Genomic DNA, 25351 nt, shown 5'->3' with positions numbered 1-25351 from the left:
GAGCAGACAACAATACACCTTTCTAATGTACCCTTTCCTCACCGACATGCAGTTGATAAGATTTTGTTGATTGCCTCTGTTAAATTTCTACTTTTGAGTATTTCAACACTGATGTTTTGGAGGTTTTAATTTACCTTTCTTCAGAAGATTTCTTTATTTCTCCAAATAAGGAATTTTCCCTTTCCTGTAAGCCTTCAGTGCTGTGCAGAAAGAAGATCCAGGACGTGGACTCCTTATTCTTGTATAACAGCACATTTAAGGAGTGATGTATTGCTTGTTTATTTGCCTTTTGGACTGTTCTCTATACCCAGAGGTCCGCAGCTACAGAAATGTTGTCTACCTGGAGCTGAACAGGATATTGCAGTCATTGACTATTGCAATGCATTGTAGTGACCTCCAGGCTTTTTTAATCCAACAGAGTATACTGTGGGTGAAAGTACTGACCTTAGAAAGGCTGCAGAGGGTTTGAAAGAAAACAGCTAGTTTAATGAGAGAAAATGGGACCACTCAGTGTCCCTTGCTTATGTTATCTGTGCTGTTTTGAATTGGAGCATGGGAAAATGGAACAAATGGTCCTAAATGAACTAACTGTCCCAACTCAGACCCAGGCTTCCTTAACCCTGCATGTCTTTAACTACTTTAACATCTGTCTTCCACTGGGACAGAGGTGCAACTTTGCCAGTCTGCGTTTTTTGAGCAGTGGTCCCCGGATTTGCAGCTTTCCCTGGGAAGACCTCAGAACAATTACAAGTGTGTCACCTGGACAAAATGTAAAACTTTGTTGTCAGACTGTCCTATCCCTGGTAAGGCATCTGGGACCACCTAATTACTGATAAAAACAAAGTTAATAAAAAGGAAAATCCCTGCAAAAGAAGTGAACTACTACAGAGATGTTATATGTTTGTGAAATGTTCATGTTGCACTCTGATGAGTATACTATAAAAATGCAAAGTAATAGGAGAAGAATCAGTACAGGAAAAGAAACACTTTTGAAAGGTGTTCTGTAGTTTGTTGTTTGTAGCTATTGTTTGTAGTCTGCCCCCTGTGAGGGAGAAGTGATTGTGACCAAAGACTTCATTTATGAAAAATGCCTGTGAGTGTTATGATTGAGCTGGTTTTCATTTGACCAGGCAATGAACCTTTGAAAAAACATTGAATGAATACGACGTTTTGCATGACAGCTCTAAGCTTGGACAGCGTGTGGGTGAGGTAGGCTCTATTCTGTACACCTGACCTATTTAGCTGTGTATCTTACTGTGAAGTTTCACCTCTAAATCTAATTCCAGTATTACTTCCCGTCCGTGAGCATGACTGTGCAGCTGTGGATCCTACACAAAGCCTTATGCACATGTTTACCTTTGTGGTCTAGAGGACATTGCACATGCTGATATTTCCTTTAGGCCTGTATTTAAATTTTTGCAAAAATCAAGATCTCAATACACTTGTAATATTCTTTTCTGTGTAGCACGGATGTGTAGTATTATAATATAAATAGAATGTAATAATAGTGTAAATTATAATATAAAAAATGAGTTAGCAGTACCCGGTACAATGTGACTGTTCTTAGTTCATCTTTAAGTGCCTGTACATTAATATGATAACAATGATTAATCATGATAATGTGCTAAAACATTAACAAGGACTAAAGATAGTTCTGATTTACATTCTGTGTTAAATTCATTTGCTAAGCAATGCTGAGAACAGCTGCAGAAAATCACAAACCATTCTTGTATCTTATGTAGCCTACTTTTTTTTTACTTGGCGAGTGGTTTTCTTGTTTTAACTTGGTTTGTTGGGGGGGTGGAGGTTGTGGTTTAGTTTGGTTTGGTTTGGGTTTTTTGGCTTTTTTTGTTTGTTTGGTTGGTTTTTTTTACTTTGGTAAACCTAGACAATTAAGTTTATGATATAATGTGACCGGGTAAACTTAGCTTCCTAGGTACTGGCCCTGCTGGAGCTATAACTGTTGGCTGTATGTTAAGCAAATGCATGGGAAATAGGAATAAGTGAGACATTTACATTCTTGGGTCCCCAGTATGTCATTTTAAGATGATCTGCCATTAAACAATGCTTGGGTGATGCTGGAGAGGAGGTGTTAATGCTGTTCCAGCTGTTCTGCCTGGCATCACTCCTAGGTCAGCCTGGGAACACTGGTGCAGAGCCTGTACCAGGAATTAATTTTGTTGGAAGCAGCATTGTCATAATAATGTTCAGGTCTGTTCATACCCCTCTATGGGAGGTTAGAGAAGTGACACAACTTCCCGTGGATCTGTGTCATAGAAGAGTTGATGGCAGCCCAAAATGCAAGACAGTCTCAACCTCTGCTTATTAAGAGGTTCCTGTTCTGTCTGGATCAGTACAAGAAAAAGCCTTTGTTCACTTTTCACTTTGTGTCTAGTGAAACATCGCTCAATATCAGGGTCCTCTAACAGCTCCAGCAGCAAACCAACAAGCAACAAGAGTCACGGAAATGGTGGAGCTGACAGTTTACGGCTAATGGAGGCAGGATCTAAACTGAAGCATGAAGGCTCCAGAAGTAATTTCTTGTACATTCTTGGTAGGATGTATGTGCTTAATATAAAACAAAAATAGTTCTCCTCTAAAAGAGACCATAGTCTCTTTTAGCTAGATGTACAGGGCTTGAATTTCCAAGGAAGCCATTATTTACATAGTTTAAGTACAAGAAAGAACACTGAAGTTCTCAACACACGTGTCTCAGAATATTTTTAAACGTGCTGAATGTGTGCAAATTCTTTATGCTTTACATCTGAGGATACAGTTGAGCATCATTTGATACATCTGAGGGTACAGTTCAGCACAGGATTATCTCCAATATGCTATGTTGGATACTGAAATCATGGCATTCACAAACATGTATCTATTTCACATATGTTGTCTGCCAAGCCTGTTCCATTCAGTTTAAAATTTTTCAGTGTTTCTTGAGGTGTAAAATTACATCATCAGAATGTAACACTGTTCCCTGAATCTTCTTTTTTTTCAAAGATAGTAGCTTCAGCTGTAAATTACAAAGACATGCTACCTGCAGATAAAGTGTTGCTGCAAATTAGAAAGCCTGAGAGATTGTGAGAGGGAACTGAAATGAGACACAGTTTTTGGATAGGACTGAGGTAGGATCAGTCTAGTATGTCACAGCTCGCAGTAATCTGCTGAAATGATTCTCTCTTGTTGTTTCAGAGAATGTGTTTCATTTAAATTACATATCATGGGTTATTAGCCCCTATGTGAGCAAAGTAAAGGCAGCTGGCATAAAGGATTAATTCTGATGCTTTTTTTTTTTTTTTTTTTATTGCAGAGAGATAGTCCTGTAAGTTAGAGAAACAGGCTAGAGTCATGAGAAGGAGAACAGGACAACATTTTTCCTGCTATTCTGTTGTGGTCAATATATGGGATTTCTGCTAATTTGAATTTCAGTTTGGGGAAGTGTCTGAATCATTTTATTTATGTTGTATTACTGCACATATCTATATATATTTATGGAAAATCAATAAAGGTATAAAAATGCCTGTCTTCAGTTTGAACCTGTTTTGTGTAAATTAGGGATGAAATGTTTTTATAACATTGTGTCTCCTCAGTTGTTTACTGTGGTGAATTTGTTGGACTCATTAAACATCCTAGAGAACAAGATGTCTGTAAACTCACTCAAATTAATTCATGAACACTGAAACCACTAAAACTTGATTTTCTCTGTATTTCTAGCTCCTGATTAATTACACTTTCAAAAGTTATTTTAAAGTTGAAGGATGAACAGACCAGCTTTATTCCAGTAGGAAAACAAGCCAAAACTTCCAGTCTGCATGGCAATGATTGGTATCCTGCTGGGCAATGTCTGCAAAGATGCCAAAGTTTACCCCGAGACGCTGCTGGACGCTCAGTCTGTCCAGCTTACGGTGCGTTAGCAGGCACCTATGGGTAGCCTTCACTGGAACTTCAATGTGGCATCTTTCAGCTGTGCTCTATTGTAATGCAGGGAGGGTGAAAACCACACTTGTACAACTCACATAAGGGTTTGTTAGGTAAGAACAAATGGCAGCTGAAGACAAAGTTTGGAACAAGAAAACAGCAGTGATGGTTAGCCAGATTTCAAGTGCCTTATGGTAACCAGTGTGGCCAGTTCTTATTTGTTGTTGTAAATATCATGAAATAGTATTATATTAAAGATCTTGTGATAATGCAGTCGGGCTCTAATAAAAGTGGAATTTTTCTTCAGCGTATGTGTTATCATTTTAAAAAGCTGCGGTGTAGAGTTAGAACTCTACTTTTAATCAGAATTGTTAGTGGTGGTCAGCTCTGGGCAAAAAAACCCAAAAGACCCTATTACTATTAGCCCCAGCTAAAACCAAACCAAAACAAAAACCCCAGACACCAAACACACATAAAACAAAGGAAAGAAAACAAACAAAATAAAACAACTTGTGAAAGTAGCAACTGGTTTGGTAAGCAATGCAGTCTGGAAAATTGTTATTCAAGCTGATGGGCTATCTAGGTTAAAAATAAAGTTTAAAAAAACACAGTATTGTAAAAACTTCTTGTGAGGTCAGGATCTGGTGTAATATTTTATCTCTTGTTTGTTCTTAAGGCTACAGCTTGTATATTGGTAGTTGTAGGTACTAAAATAACACAAAATCTAAGCCTTCCTCTTTGCCATGCCCTGGAGAAGAGTATTGAGGACCAGGGGAGACATGGAATGACTAACAAAAAGTGTTTCTACTGATGCAGAGAAGTAAGGGGAGAGGGGGAGGTTACTTTTATAGCCATGGTTACAAGTGCTTTAAAGGCTCATTGTGCTTTGGAAACATCATGTTCCTTTTCTTATTTCCCACCACCATTCACAAATTTCTGCCCAGCCCAACTTAAAACTCCGTGCCACTCAAAAGAATACGGAGTCTGTTATTATTCATGCATCCATTTTATTTCACACCAAAACCCAGAAACATGTCCTAGAAAAAAAAAACATGTTAGAAAGAAAAAAAAAATACTATGTGTTACAGAGAAATATATCAGCTCATTTCTACACTGCTAAATGTTTGGATTAAAAAGTGAAATACAAAAAAAGAAAGCACTTGGCTATGCAAGCAAAATTGGATTTTGTTCCTTTGTTTCTGGGCCAGCTGTCAGAAAGACGGGTTTCAGTGAAATCCAGTCTCCCTTAACTCGTTTCGTTTAGGAATTTGACCCAACCTATTTATATGTGCTTTTGGTAGGTGGATTAAAACCAGGTACCCAGGCCACTATTCCTGAGTGGAGATGTCATTTATTTTGCTGCTGCCTTGGTTCTATTATCTGTCAAATATGTGTGGAAGAGCTCTTGAGGAGTGTTGTAAACCTGTTTTTGTAAAACATCTAGCTCCTACTTCTGCTTCGCACACTGTACTTTTGGGGGGAGGGGAAAGTCTAAAAGGTGGGGCTTTTTATCATCAGGTTTCCTCCCTGTGGAGTATCACTGACCCTGTCTCTTACTGATTTTGCTGAAAAAGCAGTGAACAGTCAATTACCTAGGAAATACAAGAACTACGCACATCATTGCAAAGGGTTTATGTAGCGTAGGGTATGGAAAGTATGCTCTGACCTGTTGTCTACAGGAGGCTGGAAACCATGTGAAGCAAATTTGTCTAAATTCAGGGTTTTTTCGTGGACAGTGAGTCATTTTGGTGTGAAGCAGCTTCATGGCATTCATTGCATGTTGCAGTAGCTCATGCTACCACTTTGAAATGGAGGAGAGGAATCAATCAGCTATCTCACAGTGGGATAATTCCTTGCAAGTGATGTCAGGTCGATTGGATGTAAGTTGATTTGTCTTATATGCAGCTTGTATGGGAGCTGGAAATTATATCAGAAAATACTTAGGGACAGTTATATCTGGTTCTCTGGGCATCTGCTCTTGTTTAGGAAGCAAGGCTCAAACTTATTTATGATACAGGAAATTAGTGTCCTTCAGTGAATTTTTTCCAGTCTTGCATTAAAAAATAGACAGCAGAACTGTCTGTTTATGCTTCTATTCTGGACATGTGGCCTTTGTGAGGTTCAAGAGAACAAGAATCATCATAGAATCATAGAATGTCCTGAGTTGGAAGGGATCCACACAGATCATTGAGTCCAACTCCTGACCCTGCATAGGACAACCCCAAAATTCACCCCATATGTCTGAGGAAAGAAGTCATGGAATTTCCTAACCTTCTGGAAATAGGAACAGAAAAATAGGCAGTCTGTCTTAAAATGCTCTGTCAAGGGAGTAATGGCAATGGTCATGTGTAGGTGCAAAAGAATACCTCTTACTCCACCTGTGTCGTCATGGGAGCAGCACCCGCTTGCCTTAGAGAAGCGTAGGTACCTCAGTGTAAGAAGCCCGTGGGCAAGATTGGGGTCACAGACTGCCAGCTGGGCCACCTCAGTAGGTGATGCAGAAGACACAGTAGACAGTTGCTTCAGAGGAAACAGACTTTAACTGACTTTGAACTATCTAGTTCAAATTCCGATTGCAAATTAGGGACAGCAGCACAGAGCTTTGTGCAGGCCAACCGACCAGGTATTTATACATGAATTTTTTTCATGAATATTTACAAAAAGTATTCTTAGGTTGAGCTACTAGCTCAACTTTGCAGGTAGGTACTGAAGGTTGTTACTGGCACTTCCTAGCTGGATTGCAGTGTAGGAATAACCCAATATGAGGGTAAATGACAAGATGAGGGTAAAATGGGGGGGGAAACAGCAAGAATATGATAAATATGAATTAATTCGGATTGGTGCATATTATTGGTAGTGTTGACAACATCTCAGCTGTCAGGTCTGTGTAATTAGCAGCAATAAAGGCAGCTGTCAGTGATGGATGCTCTTATTATAGTTACCTGGAACTTTAAACTTCATTCACTGTTTCATGTATTCATGTCCATTATAAATGGCGAACAGTCATTTCTGGAAGTTCTCCTTAGTTTATTTCTTAATTCATGTTTCAGTATTTCTCCAATTAGTCTTCTCTTCAGATAATTTCTTTTGGAAGTGATTCTTGCACTTTATGAAGTGACCTAGAAACTGCACCTCTTCTGGCATATCATATGTCTTTTCCTATTTCTAATGGTTTCTGTCTTTTTCTCGCTGGCTGGATGCTTTCCTAAAATTGCCTGAAACACCAGTCTCTTTCAGAAAAACAGCCATGATATGCATTGCCTTTCTAAGAAGAAAAATAATGATTTTATTCATAGACTAGGGGAAAGAGTTTGAGGGAATTTATGAACTCACATCTTGTGTTCACCTTGGGACTGAAATAAATTATCTTAAAGTAAGTATGTGGACTCGTGTTGTTCTGTGGATAAAATGTTAATACAGACTTCCTCTCCCCCACCCCAATTTGGTAAACTGTTTTTGTATAACTTGAGAAAAAATACTACACTTGACCTTGGGAAGAGGAAGCACATTATACCATTTACAAGATGGCGATCAAGCCGCAACCTGTCAACCGGTCAGTTTTGTCCTGTCCATTTTGCAATGGACATGCTGGAAATGTTGCTGTATTCTTTTTCTAATGTATCTCCAATTATCTTGTAAATGGCTACTCTTTTTTTTCTTTTTCTTTTTTTAAGGGATATACACAACAGTGTCTAAAATATGTCTTGCAATGTTGATTTAATGTTTTAGCTTGTGTGATCCTAATCTCTTTCTGCCAGACAGCATAGCTTTGGAGTGAAAGGCTGTGACCAGACTGGTGACTCTCAGGTAGCACAAGCACCTCACAGACCTCTCCAGCAAAAGATCAGATTTTTTTCAAAGCAGGCTACACGTGAGCATGTATTTTTTTGAACTATGAGGATTTAGACTCGGAAGTATGGTTAGGAGATATTATTAACTACAGCTGGTTGAAGAAAACGTTGGTAGAAGACTTTTCATTACAAAAAGTGCTTTGAACAGAACAGAAACATTTTCGGGGGAGGGGGGAAGGAAATTAAAGAAAATCAATTGAAGGCTAAATATTTCAATTCATGTGTGTATTCCTGTACTCTAAGGAATATCTTTTTTTAGGCTTTTTTGCTTGAAATTTTGACTGTTAAGGTTTTCTTTCTAGTTTAGAAATATTTTTTAAAGTGTTGGATATACCGCAGATTGGAAAATGCAGTTCCAATGGCTCTGTTAGTAGCGTGGGAGCTTGAGCATACTGGAAAGAGTCACAGTCCATCAGGTTTGAGATGTTTGTCTGCTAGTGTTTAAGAGGTTTCATATATTTTATACATATGTATTTTTCATATGTTTTTCATAACATTCATACCTGTTGAGAAGTCTAGAAGATAGGAACTGAATAAGTGAAATTAGGCAAGGTGCTGCTAGCTTCTGCCTAGTTCAGGAAAGGTTTACATTTGCAGTTAAAGTGTAAAAACACTAGGAAGTGAATCTAGAAAACCTTATGTTTGCTGGTCTGTTGCTCATTCAAGTGGCAGTGGCTTTGTTGTGGTATACATTCCTTGCCTGCTGCAAGAAAAGAGTGAAGTGTAATTGTGACTTTACTGGCCAACAGACATTTCAGAAACAGAAAATGATCCCCTGTTGATCCCTCAATAAAGGCTGCCACCCGAAAAGCATGTTAAAACCCTGAAACCTTAATCTAAACCTCTACAGCCCTGGCATATGACTGAGTTCTACTTTTGTCATTGATGTTTACATTTCTAGTTTAGGAGGGTGAATGCCAGTGCTCCAGTGGAATTGTCCAAGGGCTGTGTTATGCTTTATGAGCACAGGCCTCCACTGAGGCTAATGTGAAGCTGCGCTGTCCCCATGGGAGCTCTAGGAAGCATTTATGCCTTGGGCACACACTAAATTGCTGAGATTTTCCTAGAACAAAAAGGGTATGCGGGTTTATATCTCCCTTAAGAGCTTTCTCTTCTTTAGGTGACCATGTGCATTGTGCGCACATGATTCCTGCTATGTAATACTGATCTGGTGGCATGTGTGCATGAAGCTTTATAAAATGTGTAATGTTTATACTCTCTAAGCTTGTAGTCTAACTGGGATGAGTATTAGGCAAAGGAGTTAATGATTTATAGGGAGTAGAATTAATCAAGTGTGAAGGGCTGGACAAAATAAGAGAGTGTTTAAATTGCTATTTTGTTGTGAGCCTAAAGCAAGCTTGGCACTATGGACATCAGAAGGTGTTCTAGCTTTGGAGAAGCTCTGGTAATTGAACGACAGCTGAAGAAGAAGCCAAAAACATTAGAAGAGGAAGCTATGGATTGCAGCATTTTTGGAAAAATACATAAGAAGGCGCTAAATGGAAGAGCCTGAGAATTACTCTTGCACTTATATTTAGGCAGTCAAAAGCAGGATAAGATTGTGTTCTTGTACTTCTTAAATTCTTCAGCAAAAGTAACTCATGTAAAATACATGTTTACCTTGATCATGGCAACGTATCACTTTGTGGTACCTGTCTCGGATCTTCCCATCCAAACTCTTTCAAAGTAATACAAAGGTTTGTCATTTAAGTTATTCTTTAGTCTTTCTCTCTCTCTTGCTTCCTGGCATTACTCACTGCAGAGTTCTTCTGATGGCAAAAACTTTATCGAGGATGGTCACCTTGCTCTTGCTAGGATATACCATACCTTATTAATGGCAGTGTTTTGGTGAGAGAAGTCCTCAATCCATCTGGTGTACCAGGTAAATTAAACTTGTTCCTGTACTGTCCTTAGCCCCCTTGGCTTATTGAATCAGACACCCATATTTGCTGCTGTTCACCCCTTTGCCCAGCTCTGAGGGGAGCTGGGATACAAGAAAGGATACAGTTCTTGATGTCATTTCACATTTGAATTATATTCAGTAACTGTGAAAACCTTGATTTTGTATGAGGTGTTTGACCTTGCATGTTTCTGTAGGTTTTGAAAGCCTTTTATTCCCTGTCTCTGAACACTCTGGTTCCTCAGCAGAGTCAAGTATTTCCAAAAACTTTCAACAACTACTTGAGAATAGGAGAGGCAGACAGTTACCTGTTTGTCCAAAATATCTACACTGTATATCTGCTTTAATGCACTCACATTGTTTGTCTGTAACTGTGGGGGTGCCCATGTTTTTAAATGGTGCTGTGTGCCTCTGCCTGGCAGAATCAATTCCAAATTGCTGTTTACCCATAACAGGGAGTCTTTCCCTACAGTCAGAAAGATGTATGAGCTAGTGTCTCTGTGTCTTGGTGGCGATGAGGAGGGAGAAATTATGAAACAACTTGTTTTGCTTTCCATTTTCTCTTTTCCCAAACTGTCTAGAAAATTGCCCAGTTTGCCTCTTTGGTTCCTTTTTTTCTTACCAAAGCACTAGGAGAAGCTCTTCTTTGGTTAAAAGGAGCATGTTAAGAGGGCACCTCTGCCCTTATACCTTCAGCTTAGTTTGCAGTGATGTGAAGAACAGTTTTTACACTTGCTGGAATCTTGATATGCTGCCTTCCATTTCAGTAGTGTAGAAACTTTCATGCTGCTGTATTAGTTCACCCCATGAATCACTTTTCTGAATAGATAGTGTCTGATGTAAAAGGTAAACCCCCAAATCCCTCAGATCATTGAATCTTTTGCCACTCAGCAAAGTAGGACCAAACATGTCTTTACACTCTCTCTATATTCTGTTGTGTATCTCCAAGCATATGATGCGATGATCTGAGGTGATGAAAACTCAGGGCGGGGGGAAGAGAACAATTTCCTTTCAGAAAGTGAAATTGGGAAATGTAAGTAGAAAAATAGTTCTGCAATTGCAACTAGAGAAGAACATGATGGCCTGTGAAAATGCAACGTCTTTCATGCTGTAATTTTTTTTATTTATTACAAAAAGCAAATAGCTACAGGAAAGTATTTTGCAGCAGAGTTATCTTTTTCAGTGTTGCTGTTTTAACTTCACCTGAGTTGTTTTGTGCCACTTGGCACAGGAAAGTAGACTAAATTTGGCACATATGGTTCCTGCTGGCCATTTCGCACTTGGGAAAAGAACCAAGCATTTTCATGCACAACTCTGAGTGTGCTACATCCCAGCTCCCTGAAGTCCCTGCCCATTGAAATAAACTGCTGGGCCCTCTGCAGGGGTCAGTGTTTTGTGGGGTAATATTTGAAGTGAGCCCACATCCCAGGCTAATGGAGACTGGCCATGGGATTCAAGAAAATCCACACTCCTCCCCATTATCTCTTCTCCCTGTTCCTTTATTTAATCCGTGACAGCCTATTAAAAATGGAAGAACCTCGGAACAGAGAGAGATTCTAAATGCATCTCCTGAAATGGCAGAGTCTTGAAAAGGCTGCTGTAGTACATATAACGGAGATGCAAAGTTTCTGTTGCAGCAAAGCCAGAATATGGGAGTGCCCTGGCTGTCCCATTTGTATCTCCTTCTCATGATCTCTCACAGAATATTGACAGGTAAGTATAAGAATCCGTAAATAACTGTATAGGACATTACCTGCACAGTAGGCCTCAAATAGGAGGACCCTAACTGAAGTCCTAAACCAGAACATCTTATTTGCTGTAACAATTAGCTATTATAAACCTGGATAGCCTTGCTTTTCATGTAAGGCTCGAATTCTTCTATTAAACTCCTGGCCTCGGCGCACTTTCTGCAACAATAAATCAGTTCCTTGGTCTAAAAAGAAATGTATACAAAGAAGTGTTTCTACTTACCATCTTTAACATTCCCACCCTCTGACTTTATCAAAGTCACTTTGTTCCAATGCTACAGAACAAAGAAAACAACAACAAAAAAATTACTTTCTTGTGACAGTTAACCTTTGCGTTTTAATGCACCATTCCTTCTTTTATTTGTATACAAGAACCTAACAAGAACAAGACTTGGTTTTGATCACTCCTTACCTGTCCGGTCTAAGTTCACAAAACTGTAATTTTTTTTTCTAATGTGCTAGTTTGTGGTCATCTGTATAACAGGTAATTAACAATAACCGTCATGATTCTGTATCTTTGCATTAATCAGCTACTGTATTTCTGGTTTTGCTTATGGGAAAACAAAGGAGACTGTTGCAGCAACACCACTCAGCAGCAGTAGCTATGCTTTCTTTAAATTGTTCTCCTCTCATTGTTTTGTCAGACCCTAGAACTTTAATTGTATTCACTGGATATATAATTATCATTATTATTCCTTGTAGTAACAGATAGTTTTATTTCTTTTTGTTTTATTTTTGGTCTAGCTGCTAAATACAGTAAGCTAAGTTTTTTGCAAATCATGTGTCAGGCGTGAAGAACTTGGGTGTCAGTGAAAGCATAGGTGCTGCGCTTCAGTTTTTGTGCAGTTAAGGGCTTGATTAATGTGAGAACTTTATGGCCAAATCTGATGTAGCATTTAATGAGAAGTGCCTATTTGGAGAAGGGAAAACAAACCTACATGGGATTAGTAGAACATAGTGATTGTAGTATCAGTGTACATGTGCTACATCTAATGCGTGCAGACAGCCAAGGAAGCTGAAGAAGGAAACACCGTGCAGTCGTGTACATCAGCTTGTAGGCTGAAGATCATTCTGTATTTTATTTCTTTTTCTTTTTATTTATTTTATTTTATTTTATTTTGCACAAAGCCAATTATTCTTTGAAAATCTTTTACCCAGCATTAGCTACAGCTAGATTGGAGCAAGGAAACACCCACTTTTGCTGGGTTCATAACCTCCCTAAGTCAAAGGGAGTTTTGGTTTCTTTAGCCTTTCTGCACTAGCATGACATATGTTCTAAACAGCAACGTAGGTAAATGGACATAGTCCAGCAGCAGACAAGCTGTTCTTCCCAGTCTTGCGATTTAATTATTGATCATCAGAAACACAAGGCCTCTTCTTACTCTATTAAGACTTTTTTCTCATATATTTAGAGTTTAAATCAACACAACCCAGAAGTATCAAAATATTTTCTGTGTTTTCTTAAACAAGATGTAGCTGCCATTTGATATTAACAGTTTGCAGTGCTTTTGCAATAAATCCTGCTTCCATCCCTAGTAGTTCTAGTAGCATTTTTGTTATGGGAGTAATTAAAATTTACAAATGTTAAGGCTTAGGAGGGGGAAAAGCTTTTCAGAAGGGAAGGAATCTGAATTTTAGTTGTTTGAGGAATAAGCTGTTTTGTAGCTGCAGAATTTACAGTGTAATCTGCTCATGGCCACAGGCTTTTACTACAGAATAAGCCTCTTATATTTTTTAGAGTAACAGTATTTTTAGTAGTATAGCCACTGTATTAATATGTATATACAAACCAAGGCGGGGATTGAGTATTCTGACTTTGCAAACAACTGAAGCAACTGTCCTTGCTTTGAGCAGAGAGGTTGGATAATAGATTTCCCAAGGTCCCTTCCAATGTGAGTGATTCTGTTCCTGAATAACTGTGAGGTGTAAATTGGCTGGCTTGGTTCAGTGGCCAATTATACAGTTCTTTGAAAGTTATGATGATGAATACAGACATTTCAGTTGAGCAAGTTATTCCATAGTCCTAAATAGCTTTTCGTACCTCCATCATATGAACTTTGATATAGGAAAGATGAGCATCAGTAGAGTGTAATATAATTTTTTATCAGATAAGTAAAAGCATGGCTAAACATTGTTTACAGAATTTGTTCCTCTTAAGTCACCAAAACCAGAATTTTTTCCTCTAAATTGAATGAAACTGTCATAGAAATTGCTGTTTACTCTATCATAGTACTACAAAATGAAGGTACCCTGAAAAAGCATTTATATCTGGATCTAAGTGCCCTGACCTTTCATACATTTCTCCCAAAGTCAGAGTTTTGCTTTTGACTAGGATATTCATTCTTTTTACATGCACCCTTTGTTAATGGGGTGCTTAACTTGACTAACAGAGCAACATATTAAGAAAGAGATCCAATAGCATACAGTTCAATGTATTAGAAATTAATTCTGAACTGCATATATAGCTTAGACTATATAATGTAGTCAAATCTATTAATTTTATTGATACTGCTTGATACAGACAGTAATTGAGTATTTTTCTCCATGTATTCTAGAGAATATATGTCATTTTCACCAGTCATACAGTGCCAGGGCCATCTGTGTTGAAGGCAAATTTAACTGAATTTGAATTAGGTTTGGAGGTTGTGCTCTGACTTGGGAGTGTATTAAAAATAGTTTTGATGTGATTCATTACATACCTTCAGGCAGCTTTACCACTGACATTTATCTAAGGAACAGCTTTTTATTGATTTTTTTTTTTTTTAATAGAGGAAAACAAATTTCTGAGAGGGCAGAATTTTTCATTCAGCTGTGCTGAGACGGTTACCTCAGTTTTTTGTCTTTTTTTTTTTCCAGAAAGAGAAAGCAGATTAAAACCAAGTGCCAGAATAGAAAAAATGCAAAACAAAAAAAATCTTGCTTTTACCATTGTGGTAAAGGTTTTTATCTTATGGTAGGCAAGTAGTATTTCTTTTACTGTGCTCAGCTCTTTGCAGTTAGGTTTTCTTCACTTTTTCAGTGACAATAGTAGCCATGGTCTTGCACACTGGAGGTTCATCCTGTGCAAATTCAGAGCTGCTTCCAACATCAAAGTCTAATTTAATACCTCTAGGAAGTGGCTAGATTTTATTTTCTCTTTGAATTTGCATCAGAGAATGAAGATATTCAGCTACAAATGAAAAGATGGTATGAGAGATTACGACAAGATCATCATAAACTTTTACTAATCAATCTGCTGCAGCATCTCACAGGAGCAGGTTCTTCCTCTGATAGTACCTGTTCGTAAAAGTAAGTATTACTTAGGTATGTGATATCTTGGACTGTTACAACTTGGACATTTACACCAGGTATTGTTAAGTGTGGAAATCTTGCTCATAATAATTGACTTGAGAATACATGGGAAGCTGGTAGCAAGGCCAGACTTGGAGCTCATTTGTTCCTGTCATCTGCATGTGAACTGTGATCATTAGGAAACCCTGCTTATTAGTCTCCTATCTTTTCAGTTTGTATGCTCTTTTTCCTTTCATATGTATTTCCTCTGAAAGCCCTTTCGGCAGCTATTCCTAAATTCTTTCTTTAGCACTCTCTTCTGTTCCAGCAATTCAGTTTTAGAGCTGCTTGCATGATTCTTGTGAATTTTTACACGCCATCACTTCTCATGCCAGTAGAAGATGGTCTGTTTCTGCTGGGATTTTAGCTTTAATAGTTACCCTGTTCATGCTATTGCTTTTCCCAGTTATTCCAAGAATAATTAAAATGAGTGCATAGACACAACAGAAAAACACCCTTTCTCGGTAGAAGCACTCTCCTTGTCTATTATTAATCCACTTGCAAACTTCAGTTCATATTTATCTTCTGTCAGGTCTTGAAGCTTCTTGCCAAGCAGTGGGCCTCAGTTGAAGCTGATATTGAAAATGCCTTGTTGTTGGAGTGCTCTAAATTAGATGTGAAAAAAAAATAAGTTCTATAAAAATTGCCAATAAGCCTGAAGGTCTGGTCTTTGAAGACCAATTTGATAGGATATTTGGACATATAGATCCCAATCATAACTGGCAGCAATTATATGAAAAATTCAGGCAAATTGCAGCCCTTTTTTCTTGATCCAGCATGTTAAAGACGACAGAGCCCACCTTTGAAACTCCATAGGAGTCTGGGGATCAGAAATTACCATTCTCTCCCAGTACGCTTTCTCACGCTATGTGACTTTGATCAGCTCTGCATTATTTCATACATTCAGGATACAAAGGTGCTAAATGGAAAGATGCAGTATACTGACAATATTCTGTAACTTCTTTATTTTTCTCCTTGTTGTTTATACAGAGCAGAATAGCCAAATCTCAGTAAAGCAAAAATATAGTTACAGGAGTGAGAGCATTACTCAAAGCTTCAGAGAACTGATAAGCTACTGGGATGAGAGTATAAATTTTCAGATGAAGGAGAGAGGAATTCCAGTACTGGAAATGCATGAAATGATTCAAACACATTTTCAAAACAGGAAGCATTAATAATTCGTAAATGTTAATCTTTGAACATCAGTGTTTTTCAAAAAGGTTTTTAAATGACAGCTGAATTGATAAATTGCCCCCTCTCACTGGAGCGGGACCGGATTTTTTTTTAAAAAAACTTTAAATGATTGTGCTATTTCATCAATTTTTTTCATGCTCTGAGTCTTTCTGTTCATGAATGAAATATAATGAGGCAGCAATAAATACTTGAATTAGCCTTTTGTAGCACAAGTATAGAACTACATGCCTGTGAAGATAAGGAGCATGTTCACTGTACCCATTCTGCATATGTGAGGTATTCGGTAATATCAACTAAGCAGAAATGCTGGATTTGGCTCTTGGTATGAATATATATAGTTTCCCCTTATTATTGAGATTATCACACTTGATGGGACTGGGCATAGATTATAGCATATTATTGGGGGATGTCTTGTGATTCTGTTAAAAGCTTCCAGTTTGCAGCCACTTGATTCATTTCAACTGCAGCAACACTGGTTTAAATACATGTCAAACAGCTGCTGCAGCTTTTGTAATCGAGAACCTTGTTTCAACCCTGGATCTGTGTATTTGACATAGATGATTTTGCTGTGGGGTGAGGTGAAGAGTCCTGCCTGTCCAGGCTGTAGTGAAGAAAGCAATATCGCAGCAGGGCAGCTGGCTCCTTTGTCTCTCTGAATTAAAAAGTTATATGGAACTTTCCTGAGGCTCCACATTTGTCTTCTGAATTGTCACAAAAAAAGCTTTAAATATGCTTTGACAGGCCAAGGCAATATCCATTGGGCATGAGGGATTTGCCTGTTGATGGGGGGACATAGGGATGAGAAACCATCATGGAGATATTTTCTGAAAAGAAAGTAACTGTGATGCTTTCTCCAGACAAGAGAGCTTGTTAAGCGTTAGCTAGAGAAGCAGCTTAGGGGCAACATGGTGGGTGCAAGTGCTGAGACTGTCCTTGGACCACTACAGCAACAGTTCAGGCCCCTCAGGCTCAAAGTTTGCATCTATTGGGCCTGAGGCAAACACAGGCTCTCCATTTGTGATCCAGAAGCCAATTATGTGAACAATAGTGCAGTCTGAGAAGGAAAACAAGGCTCCCTAGGCCAAAAGACTGGTTGCCAAATTGCCCAGACATTCACTGGGTACCAACATCGTATAGCTTTGAGGGTAAGGAAAGAATTCAATTCAATTCAAAGAAAGATTTACTGCAGGAAGCTATATTTGAGAACTACAGTTACTATTGGTTTTCTAGACTGCTTTGTCTACTGCCATTGCATGGTTTCCTCTCTGCTCTCAGTAATTATACTAATAGTATTGATTTAATCCTTTCAGTCTTCAAAGAGCTGTTTGAATAATGAGATAATCCTCCTGAACCCTAGAGAGAAAGATCAGCATTATTAAAAATAAACAATCCTTCTCCAGAAAAGACAGATTTGGTAGCAACACTTGAGGGGAAGGGGAAGTTCATGCCTGAAATTGGGGCATGTCATTAGCCCACATTCTGTTTGGAAGAGTAGCTGTTGATAAGGGAGGAGGAGTGGAGTGAAGAAGAGGATGGTGAAGCAGAACGTCAGGTAGAGGCCAAGCCTCAGTAGTATCTTCACAGTCCCAGGCAGCAGTTCACTTGGGGGCTGTGCCACTGGACAGCCCAGAGTATTTTCAGGGTTTTCTTACACTTGCCTTCATGTCTACTTTTCTCCTATTCTAGTGCCTCCTAGTTTTGTCTTGCCTGAAAGTAGATCATGTATTTGCTGCTGAGAGTTGTTAAGTTTTTACGAGTTCTGGCATACAGATGCCTTGATCCTGATGAAAATTTGAGATCCAATTGTGATGTTGGTGTTTCATAGACAGGTTTTCTCCCTGTGATGCTACTGTGATCTCTAGCTCCCCAGGTGGATGCCAGCCTGGGTTATTACAAGGTGTTTTGTTGTATCAGTGCTGTTCATTCTCCCAGTTCTTCTCACCCTGGGTGATTTTGCTCAAGGTTGAAAAGATAAAACATCAGAAGCAGGGTAAGGAAATATTCGATGCTTATGCTCTCACCTAAAGCTCAGATCCCTAGTGAGTGTGACTGTCACTAGCTTCTTGTTTTATAACTGCTTTATGTTGTGACACAATTATCTCAGCGTCAGGTCAGTTCTTTATTTGCTTTACACAGACACTTCAAAGTTCTAGTGATGAGGTGTCAGCTAGCACCAGAGGAGGTATGATCAAGGGTATTTATGCAGTTGAGCGTGAATGTATTTTCTGCATGAAGAAATTAGAAGTTACATACATGTCTGATTACTTACAGGGCTCTGAAGGGAATCTCGTATGAATTCAATATATGAGCCACGCACTACGTAAAACATGACCTGAAATCTGTTTTGCCCTAGGTATACAGTCTTACAGACCTCTGTGCTACAGAAAGATATTCTCACTTCTGGTGTACGATTGGAGGATCTCAGCTCACTAGTGATTCATTTGATATGTACAGAGGAATATGAGTATTGATCTAGGCCATTAAAACATATCATACTTCCATTATTTTATAAGCTGTAACTGCATACAAGGGCAACATAATAAATTGTGAAATGTATTCCAGTTCATAAAATTCACCAGTCTATTGCTCTGCCCAGGGTGACTATTAACAGTTACAGTCACTCCTGTGGAAAGCTGAGGAGCTGTGTATGACTAGTAATGCATGTATAATACCAAGTGTGTCTTCTCAGTAGACCCTCGCAGCAAATTCAGCAAGGAACCAAATTTCCCCAATTCTCTTCCCTTTCTTTCTTCACTTTCCACTATTAGACTCTGTCTTGAATGTGGTATGTTATGACTAATGACATCTCAGTCATTGATTATTATAGCAATACAATGCATCCAGCTGTTAGGATTTCATAGTGTATATATCTGCAGCGTGAGAGTGTAATTATCTGCTGGCTTTCCAGAAATCATTGGCAATATGACTAATGTTAAAAGCTTTTTTTATATCTTTCTTTCTCCTTCTTGTTTTAATATAAGCCCTCTGTGGAATGTGAGGGTCTGGTAATGACTCACTGGGCAATGAGGCAGCAATCTCAGACACTGTAACATGATGAGAAAAGGTCATACACTTGCTTTCATAACAGGATTATTCATTCATTCCTTCATTAAAAATTAAACACGTGGGAGCACGTGATGCATTCAAGTTGGCAAGTATTGGTGAATACTTTCTTGTAGTTTCTTACGTCCTGATCAGTTTGTATGAGATGAAGTTACTCCAAATTAAGTCTTGTCTTATTTAGTGGCATTTACATCTGAAGTTAATTAATTGTTCCTATTGAAGATAAGTGCTGTAAGGAGGCACATAGTGTCTCAGAATCATGGCTGTATCTTAATGGAGTGATGGTTGTGGGGTTTTTTTGTTTTTAAGTCTTCTCAATGAGCTTATATTTAAAAGAAAAACATGAAGTTTTATATTATTTATTTCTTTTTCCCTAAAAGTTGCTGGGTTTTTAATTGTGCTGTTGAAAGTTTTGGGTTTTTTTGAAGTGGAGTCATGCAGAAAAATCAATGTACTCCAAAGTCTTGTGACGTAGCTACCTATTTCAGCCTGCTAGCATTACTGTGGGTTTTTTTCATTGATGTCCCATGCTAGAATGCAGCTAGGAAAGGATTGGTTAGTCAGAGCTGAATGTAGTACTATGGAATTAAGTTAAAACAGCTGTAATAGGGTACATAGGGAGGCCTGTCTAGTCTAGTATCTGGCTCCCTTGGCCAGTATCAGATGCCTGTAAAAGAATCTAAAAATAGGGTGAGTATATACTGGCAGACTGTGACTCAGGGTTATCTTGAGTCAGAGATGATATTTTTGAGGTTAATAGCCTTCAACAGATTCCTTCTTATGTGAATTTGCCTAATCATACTAAGACTTACATTGACTTCTGACATCCACAGCAATGTGAGGCAGGGAGTGACGAAACTGTGTGTGAAGAATTCTCTCTTATTGCTGATGCTGAATCTATTGTTTGATAATTTGATGCCACATACTTCTTTTATTTTAAAAGAATAGGGAAGAGCATTTTCCTTTTCACTTTTCAGTATGCCACTCATTTTTATGGATCTCCAGCATATCTCCACTCAGCCAGCTCTTTTCTAGGCTAAAAAAAATTCTCAGTCTGTGCAGTTGTTTCATGTAAGGAACCTGTATGTGCTTTGAACCCTTCTTACCACCCTTTTCTGTAACTTTTTTTTTTTTCTGTAAGATATTAAGATGAGAACCAGAACTACATGTAATATTCATACAGTGACGTAATTAGTCTTTCTATTTCTATAACTTTCCTAATAATTGTCAACTTAGGACTTGTTTTTTTCCTCCTTATAGTAATTTAGAACATTGTTTAGAACGTTATTGACCTGATTTTTCTTTTTGTTGATGTAGGAATATAAACTTTGAGGTAATGGCATCAGTTACTGGAAAATTTTGCAGATGTGACCAAGTCACATTTGAGGCCATAACCTTGACGAGCATCAGAAAGAATTTAGAGCCTATTTACAGTTCAATGTTCTAACTGATTTCTGTTGTTCACGAGCAACTCAGGTTGATTTTATAATTCAAATGTAGATAGAGCTGCATTGTACTTGCACATCAGCAGACATACAAGATTTCTATGTTTAGTTTTCTTTAATTGCAGGTATTTATGAGCCGCCATTTCTTGTATTATTGTGGTGAACCTACTCTGGATGTGAAGATTGCCTTTTGTCAGGTGTGTGTTCCTTACAGGTAAAACAAGGTACAGTATATACTTCATTTTTGCAGTTCATGCCATAATAAAAGAAAAAATAGATGCGAATTTCAGAAGCTTACTGCCAGTAACTGGTTATAAGAATGAGAGTAAATATAAAAAAACAGAAGAATGCACCACAAAAATTACTTTTCTATCTATTTTAAAGTTTATTTTGTAGTTTGCTCTTAATGATTTTTAATTTTGTTTTGCTGAAATGTCAGTTAACGTTCAAAGATTTTTTTATTTTTTTTTTTTTAAATAATAGCAGAGTTTGCAAGCAGGAAGAATGTTGGCTGTACTTCCAATAAACGTAATGATGAATCAAACAACATAACTGTACATACACAGATGCTTTCACAGAAATATGCAAATTAAAGCTATTTTATCTTAGCCTCTGCTTTTGTGAGACAGAGCCTTTTACATTATAGTCTGTGATGACAATTTTCTGTGCCTTAGTCTACCTTTTACTAGAAGTGAAGGGAGGGTAATTAAAATTGTGGGGTTTGTCTTGTCTCCAGTTGAACACCATGTGCTATGCAGGTCCTGGAGTCATGAGACTGCACTATAGCCAATTCTGTATTTCTAAATTACCCTTGAAATTGTTTGGTCACAATGTTTGGAAGTCTACAAGGCTTGAAACTAACTGTGATACGAAGAAAAAAGCGTATTGATTTGTCCAGCTTTTGGTTCTCTTGGTTAGATTAAGTTAGTTAATGTATATATATATGAGTTACAAATCTGTGTGCATGTTTTTCCATCATGAATGAAAGATGACTTTTTTTGCTCACTTCTGAACAGTGTTTTGTGTTTGAATTCTGTCTTTTCATCATAGTTTTTTTGGTGAGATGGGACACCAGTTATCTAACTGGCTGCAGGGACATTAGGGACATTATTTTTGGGGGAGTGAGAACAATGCTGCATTCTTAGAAATGGAATTATGGTAAACGCTGGGTTTTTCTCCCTTTATGTTACTTACAGGGTCCATGTAAGTGAAAGTACAATTCTAAAAAAGAAAGGGCTATTACTTCTATGTAAGCATTTAGTACAAAATAATGACAGGTGTTGGGAGGTTTGTGCTGTGTTTTTTAACTCAGGAGCACTAAATATTTGTTCTGCTGAGAAGGTTGGCTCTGCACTTAGTAAATCATCAGCTCTAGGATGGATCTTGGCTATTCAGTTTGATAACCTGTTTAACTGTCTTCTCTGTCCTTTTTTCTCTCCTGTTCTTCGTGTGCATATGTTTATCTAACTGGCTTAATTCTTCCACTGTTTTCGAGAGAAGAAAGGATTTTGTCAAACACAGTATTTTTGTAATTTTTTAACAGAATTTGCTTGCAAAAAGAAAATTCAAAAAATTTTGCAAAAATTGCAAAAAAGGGTTTTTCCTCAGATTGTATGAAAAAGATGTTATTCATGAAAAAGTTACTTTCACTGTGCAGAATATAGTTTTTGGCATAGCTCTGCTTGCCGACTTTCCTTTCCCTTTTACTTAGACCAAAGCAGAGCTGTACAGAAACATTTCTATTTTACACGTGCAGAGGAAAGGTACTGTTAATCACTTCCTTTTATGTTCAGTGCTCCTCTAGTCTTGGCATCAATCAGTGTGTGACCGTGTATAGCCAACACTTTCTGTCAGTGCACTCTGGGTTCTTGATGTAGTGGAAACATGCCGCTGTAATTATTCCTCTGCTGTTACCCTAACCTACTAGAAGGTGTTCAAAGGCACATACAGAACCAAACATATTTACGATGTTTTTCTTAAAGCATATATGATGAAATCAACGGCATTTTGGATGAATTTTTATCACTGAGTGAAGCTGATTTGTGTTTAATGACTACAGCAGGTACCCAAAGAGGAGTCATCCAATAAATACATACAAGAGATACTATCCTGACATTGCAGGAAACAGGATTCTATCCTTCAAGCACTTATCGCACAAATACCTTTTCAAGGTCTTCAGATCTTCAGATTTATTTTCCTGAGGATAAAAGCTGGTTCAGGCTTCATGTTAATTTATTGTCTCCATAAAGACAGGCCGTGGTCCAAATAACAGCTAAGCACACAGTTAGCGTTAGTACAAGAACAGTTGCTAAATTAAGCATTTTGTTGCATTAAGACCCTAGCCGTCATGGATGCTGTTCATTTTTATTGCATAGGGTGGGATGTGGGTTATATCTGTATCCTGGCAATACTTCGTCCAAATATCCAGATCTTTATTTAGAGACTATTCAACAGTCTCCAGGTAGTAATATTGTTTATTCCATGCTTATTTATAATGCTAATGTGGAAATCAACTGCCCTGTGATTTACTAGTAATTCTTCTGCTCTAAATGTAGAGTTTGTTTGTACCTTTGGGAAACTGCTATCTGCTGAATCAGTAAATCTAAGAGGTTCAGAAACTACTGTTAACAAAAGATGATGACATGACAGCAGAATGATTATCATCAGCAAGAAGCATATACTGCCACTCAAATCTTGAGGTGTCTACAACTGACAAGGATCCCAGCAGTACCTAGACAACAGACCACAAAAATGTAGTTTCCGGTGAACATAATTCAACTCAATAATTTTTTCATGTGGTTCAACAAGTGCAGAAATTATTTCTCCTATGTAAGCATGCAACAGGCATCAGAAAAAGTCAGTGTGGTATAGTTCGATCCTGCCCTGTTGACTTGTTAAGATGAAAGCCTCTAGTGATGGTGTAGTAGAATATATAGTTTATCCAATGGACTATTGCAATTTTGTGACTCGTGTTTACCACATAGAATAGAAGTCCTGCTTCCATTTGGAATTTGTGCATGACTGCAGACTTTCTACAAAATATAGAGTTGTGCTGAAGTGTCTTTTATAAAGGTATAATATTGAAGACTGCTCCAATGATTGTTAGTACTGTGGACATGTTTTTCTTGTAATAAATATTTTGTGGCGATTTCTCTCTCATGGCCTAAAAGGCATAGCTTTATGTGCTATGAAAGAAAGTGACGTATACCTAATTATAGGCTGTTCCTCTTGACACAGAGCTTATGTCACTGAATATACTAGTTTTTATATGATGAAATGCTAATTTATCAGGAATAGAATCTTAAGGATTTCCAACTTAAGGAAAAAAGACAAGCCTTTCCTGAGAAATACTCAGTAGTATAAGTGGGGTAAATATTCCACCACCACCCTGCCCTTTGCAGTATAAAAATACCTAAGTCTGGCATTACTGTACATTGCTAGCCAAATTATGTTCTGAAACAGCTATCTTTTTTAAGGCTGAGGACATCTGCTTTTCTATTATAATAGAAAGACAGGACAAGAAGATTTCTTCTTTAGGTTTATACAATCTCATTAGACTCTTGTAAGGCTGATATCTCTAAGTTTTCTTATTGAAGTACAGCATAATGCAGAGTAGTATATTCTGAGTAGAATAGGACATGAAAGTTTAAGAAGTGCTGAATAATAGCTAACAATGTCTGGATACTGAATGCTTCATCCATGTTTTCATTCATTTAGTTTTTCAATATATATTTTTTTTTAATCAACATCAGGACATGTATAGCCTTTCAGAATTTTCCAGTTTTCTAAACTGTAGCTACATAGGATACCTTTACTTAGAATACAATTCTATAATTTTTTTACTCGGAACAGTAGTCCTGAATTTTCTTGTCTTTGAAAAACACATCTTTATTACTAGAATTGGTATGTCACAGTATTTCTGTAGTGCTTCAAAAAATAATTTTTTTAACAGAAATGCAGGACATGGGATTACTGAAATGAGGTATCAGGGACCTGGGCATGCATGTTAAGAAAACATTTAATGTGAATCAGGAATGTACATTCACGTGCTAATTCTTTGGTACAACATCATCATTAGTCTTTATTGCCCAGTTTAAACAATTTCATGTCCCAGATAGAGAATATCAGCGTTTTTGCATACTGAAATTGGATTTGGTGCTGTACTGATGCCACTAAAAGAAAACCTTAGACTGAAATTTTAGTTTGCATGTCAAGGGTATTTTTACAAACTTCTACTCAATTCGTGATTTAAAAAAAAAACAAACAAACAAACAAAAAAACCCAAAAAGATTTTAAAAACTTTCATTTCTTTCTAGACATCTTTTTTTTTCCCTGTATTCTGCTAACTTGCTGTGTTTCCACAGTCATGCTTACCTGTCTTGAACAAAATGTGTACAGACTTCCTAGATGCAATATTGCATCATTGACCATTTAAAAATCACATGATTTTAGAAAACTTTTCATTTTACACACAGAAAAGACCAGCTTTATTAATTGCATTGCTCTCCATTGATTGGTTGATTCATCTGGACTGTTTTTTAATTTTATTCCAACTTTGATAAACCACTTTAATTAAAACTAATGCTTTAATCAGATTGGATGGAGTTACTACTTTGACAGTTTAAAAAACTGTCTTGATGCAGAATGTCCTATAATTATGCCTTCTATCCAAGGGGAAATTAATTGGTATTCATAAGCCATCAACAAACAGTGACCTATACCTTAGATTTCTAGTAGTATCAAGAGCTGTTTATTTCTAATAAAAAGTGTGAGTAAATTATTCAGCTCCTTATAGTGTTTACTTATAAAAGTTAGAATCTTTTCATTAGCTATTGTCTTCACAGCAAATACTGAAATTATATAACTATATTGAAAAATTTAATTTTTTAATACTTCATCTGT

At 37.5% G+C, this 25351-nt stretch overlaps 1 protein-coding gene across 3 annotated transcripts in view; it reads left to right on the top strand.

Annotated features, from left to right (window-relative positions):
• Nucleotides 1-650: 650 nt before the first annotated feature.
• Nucleotides 651-25351, top strand: part of MAPK10 (mitogen-activated protein kinase 10) — a gene marked incomplete at both ends in the record, with an annotated part of 106174 nt that continues 81473 nt past the window's right edge. For 2 of the 3 annotated variants that reach the window (XM_082316566.1, XM_082316565.1), the window contains one exon: nucleotides 20581-20646. In XM_082316566.1, the coding sequence (XP_082172692.1) occupies nucleotides 20581-20646 (66 nt within the window). Of the gene's footprint in view, nucleotides 804-20574; nucleotides 20647-25351 lie in introns of those variants that run through there. The other variant, XM_082316568.1, reaches the window with a different exon arrangement.

Source organism: Platalea leucorodia (assembly GCF_965183815.1).
Source record: "Platalea leucorodia genome assembly, chromosome: 6".
Taxonomy (NCBI): Eukaryota; Metazoa; Chordata; class Aves; order Pelecaniformes; family Threskiornithidae; genus Platalea; species Platalea leucorodia.
The sequence above is the reverse complement of the archived record's forward strand: the minus strand, read 5'-3'. Positions and strand labels throughout refer to the sequence as shown.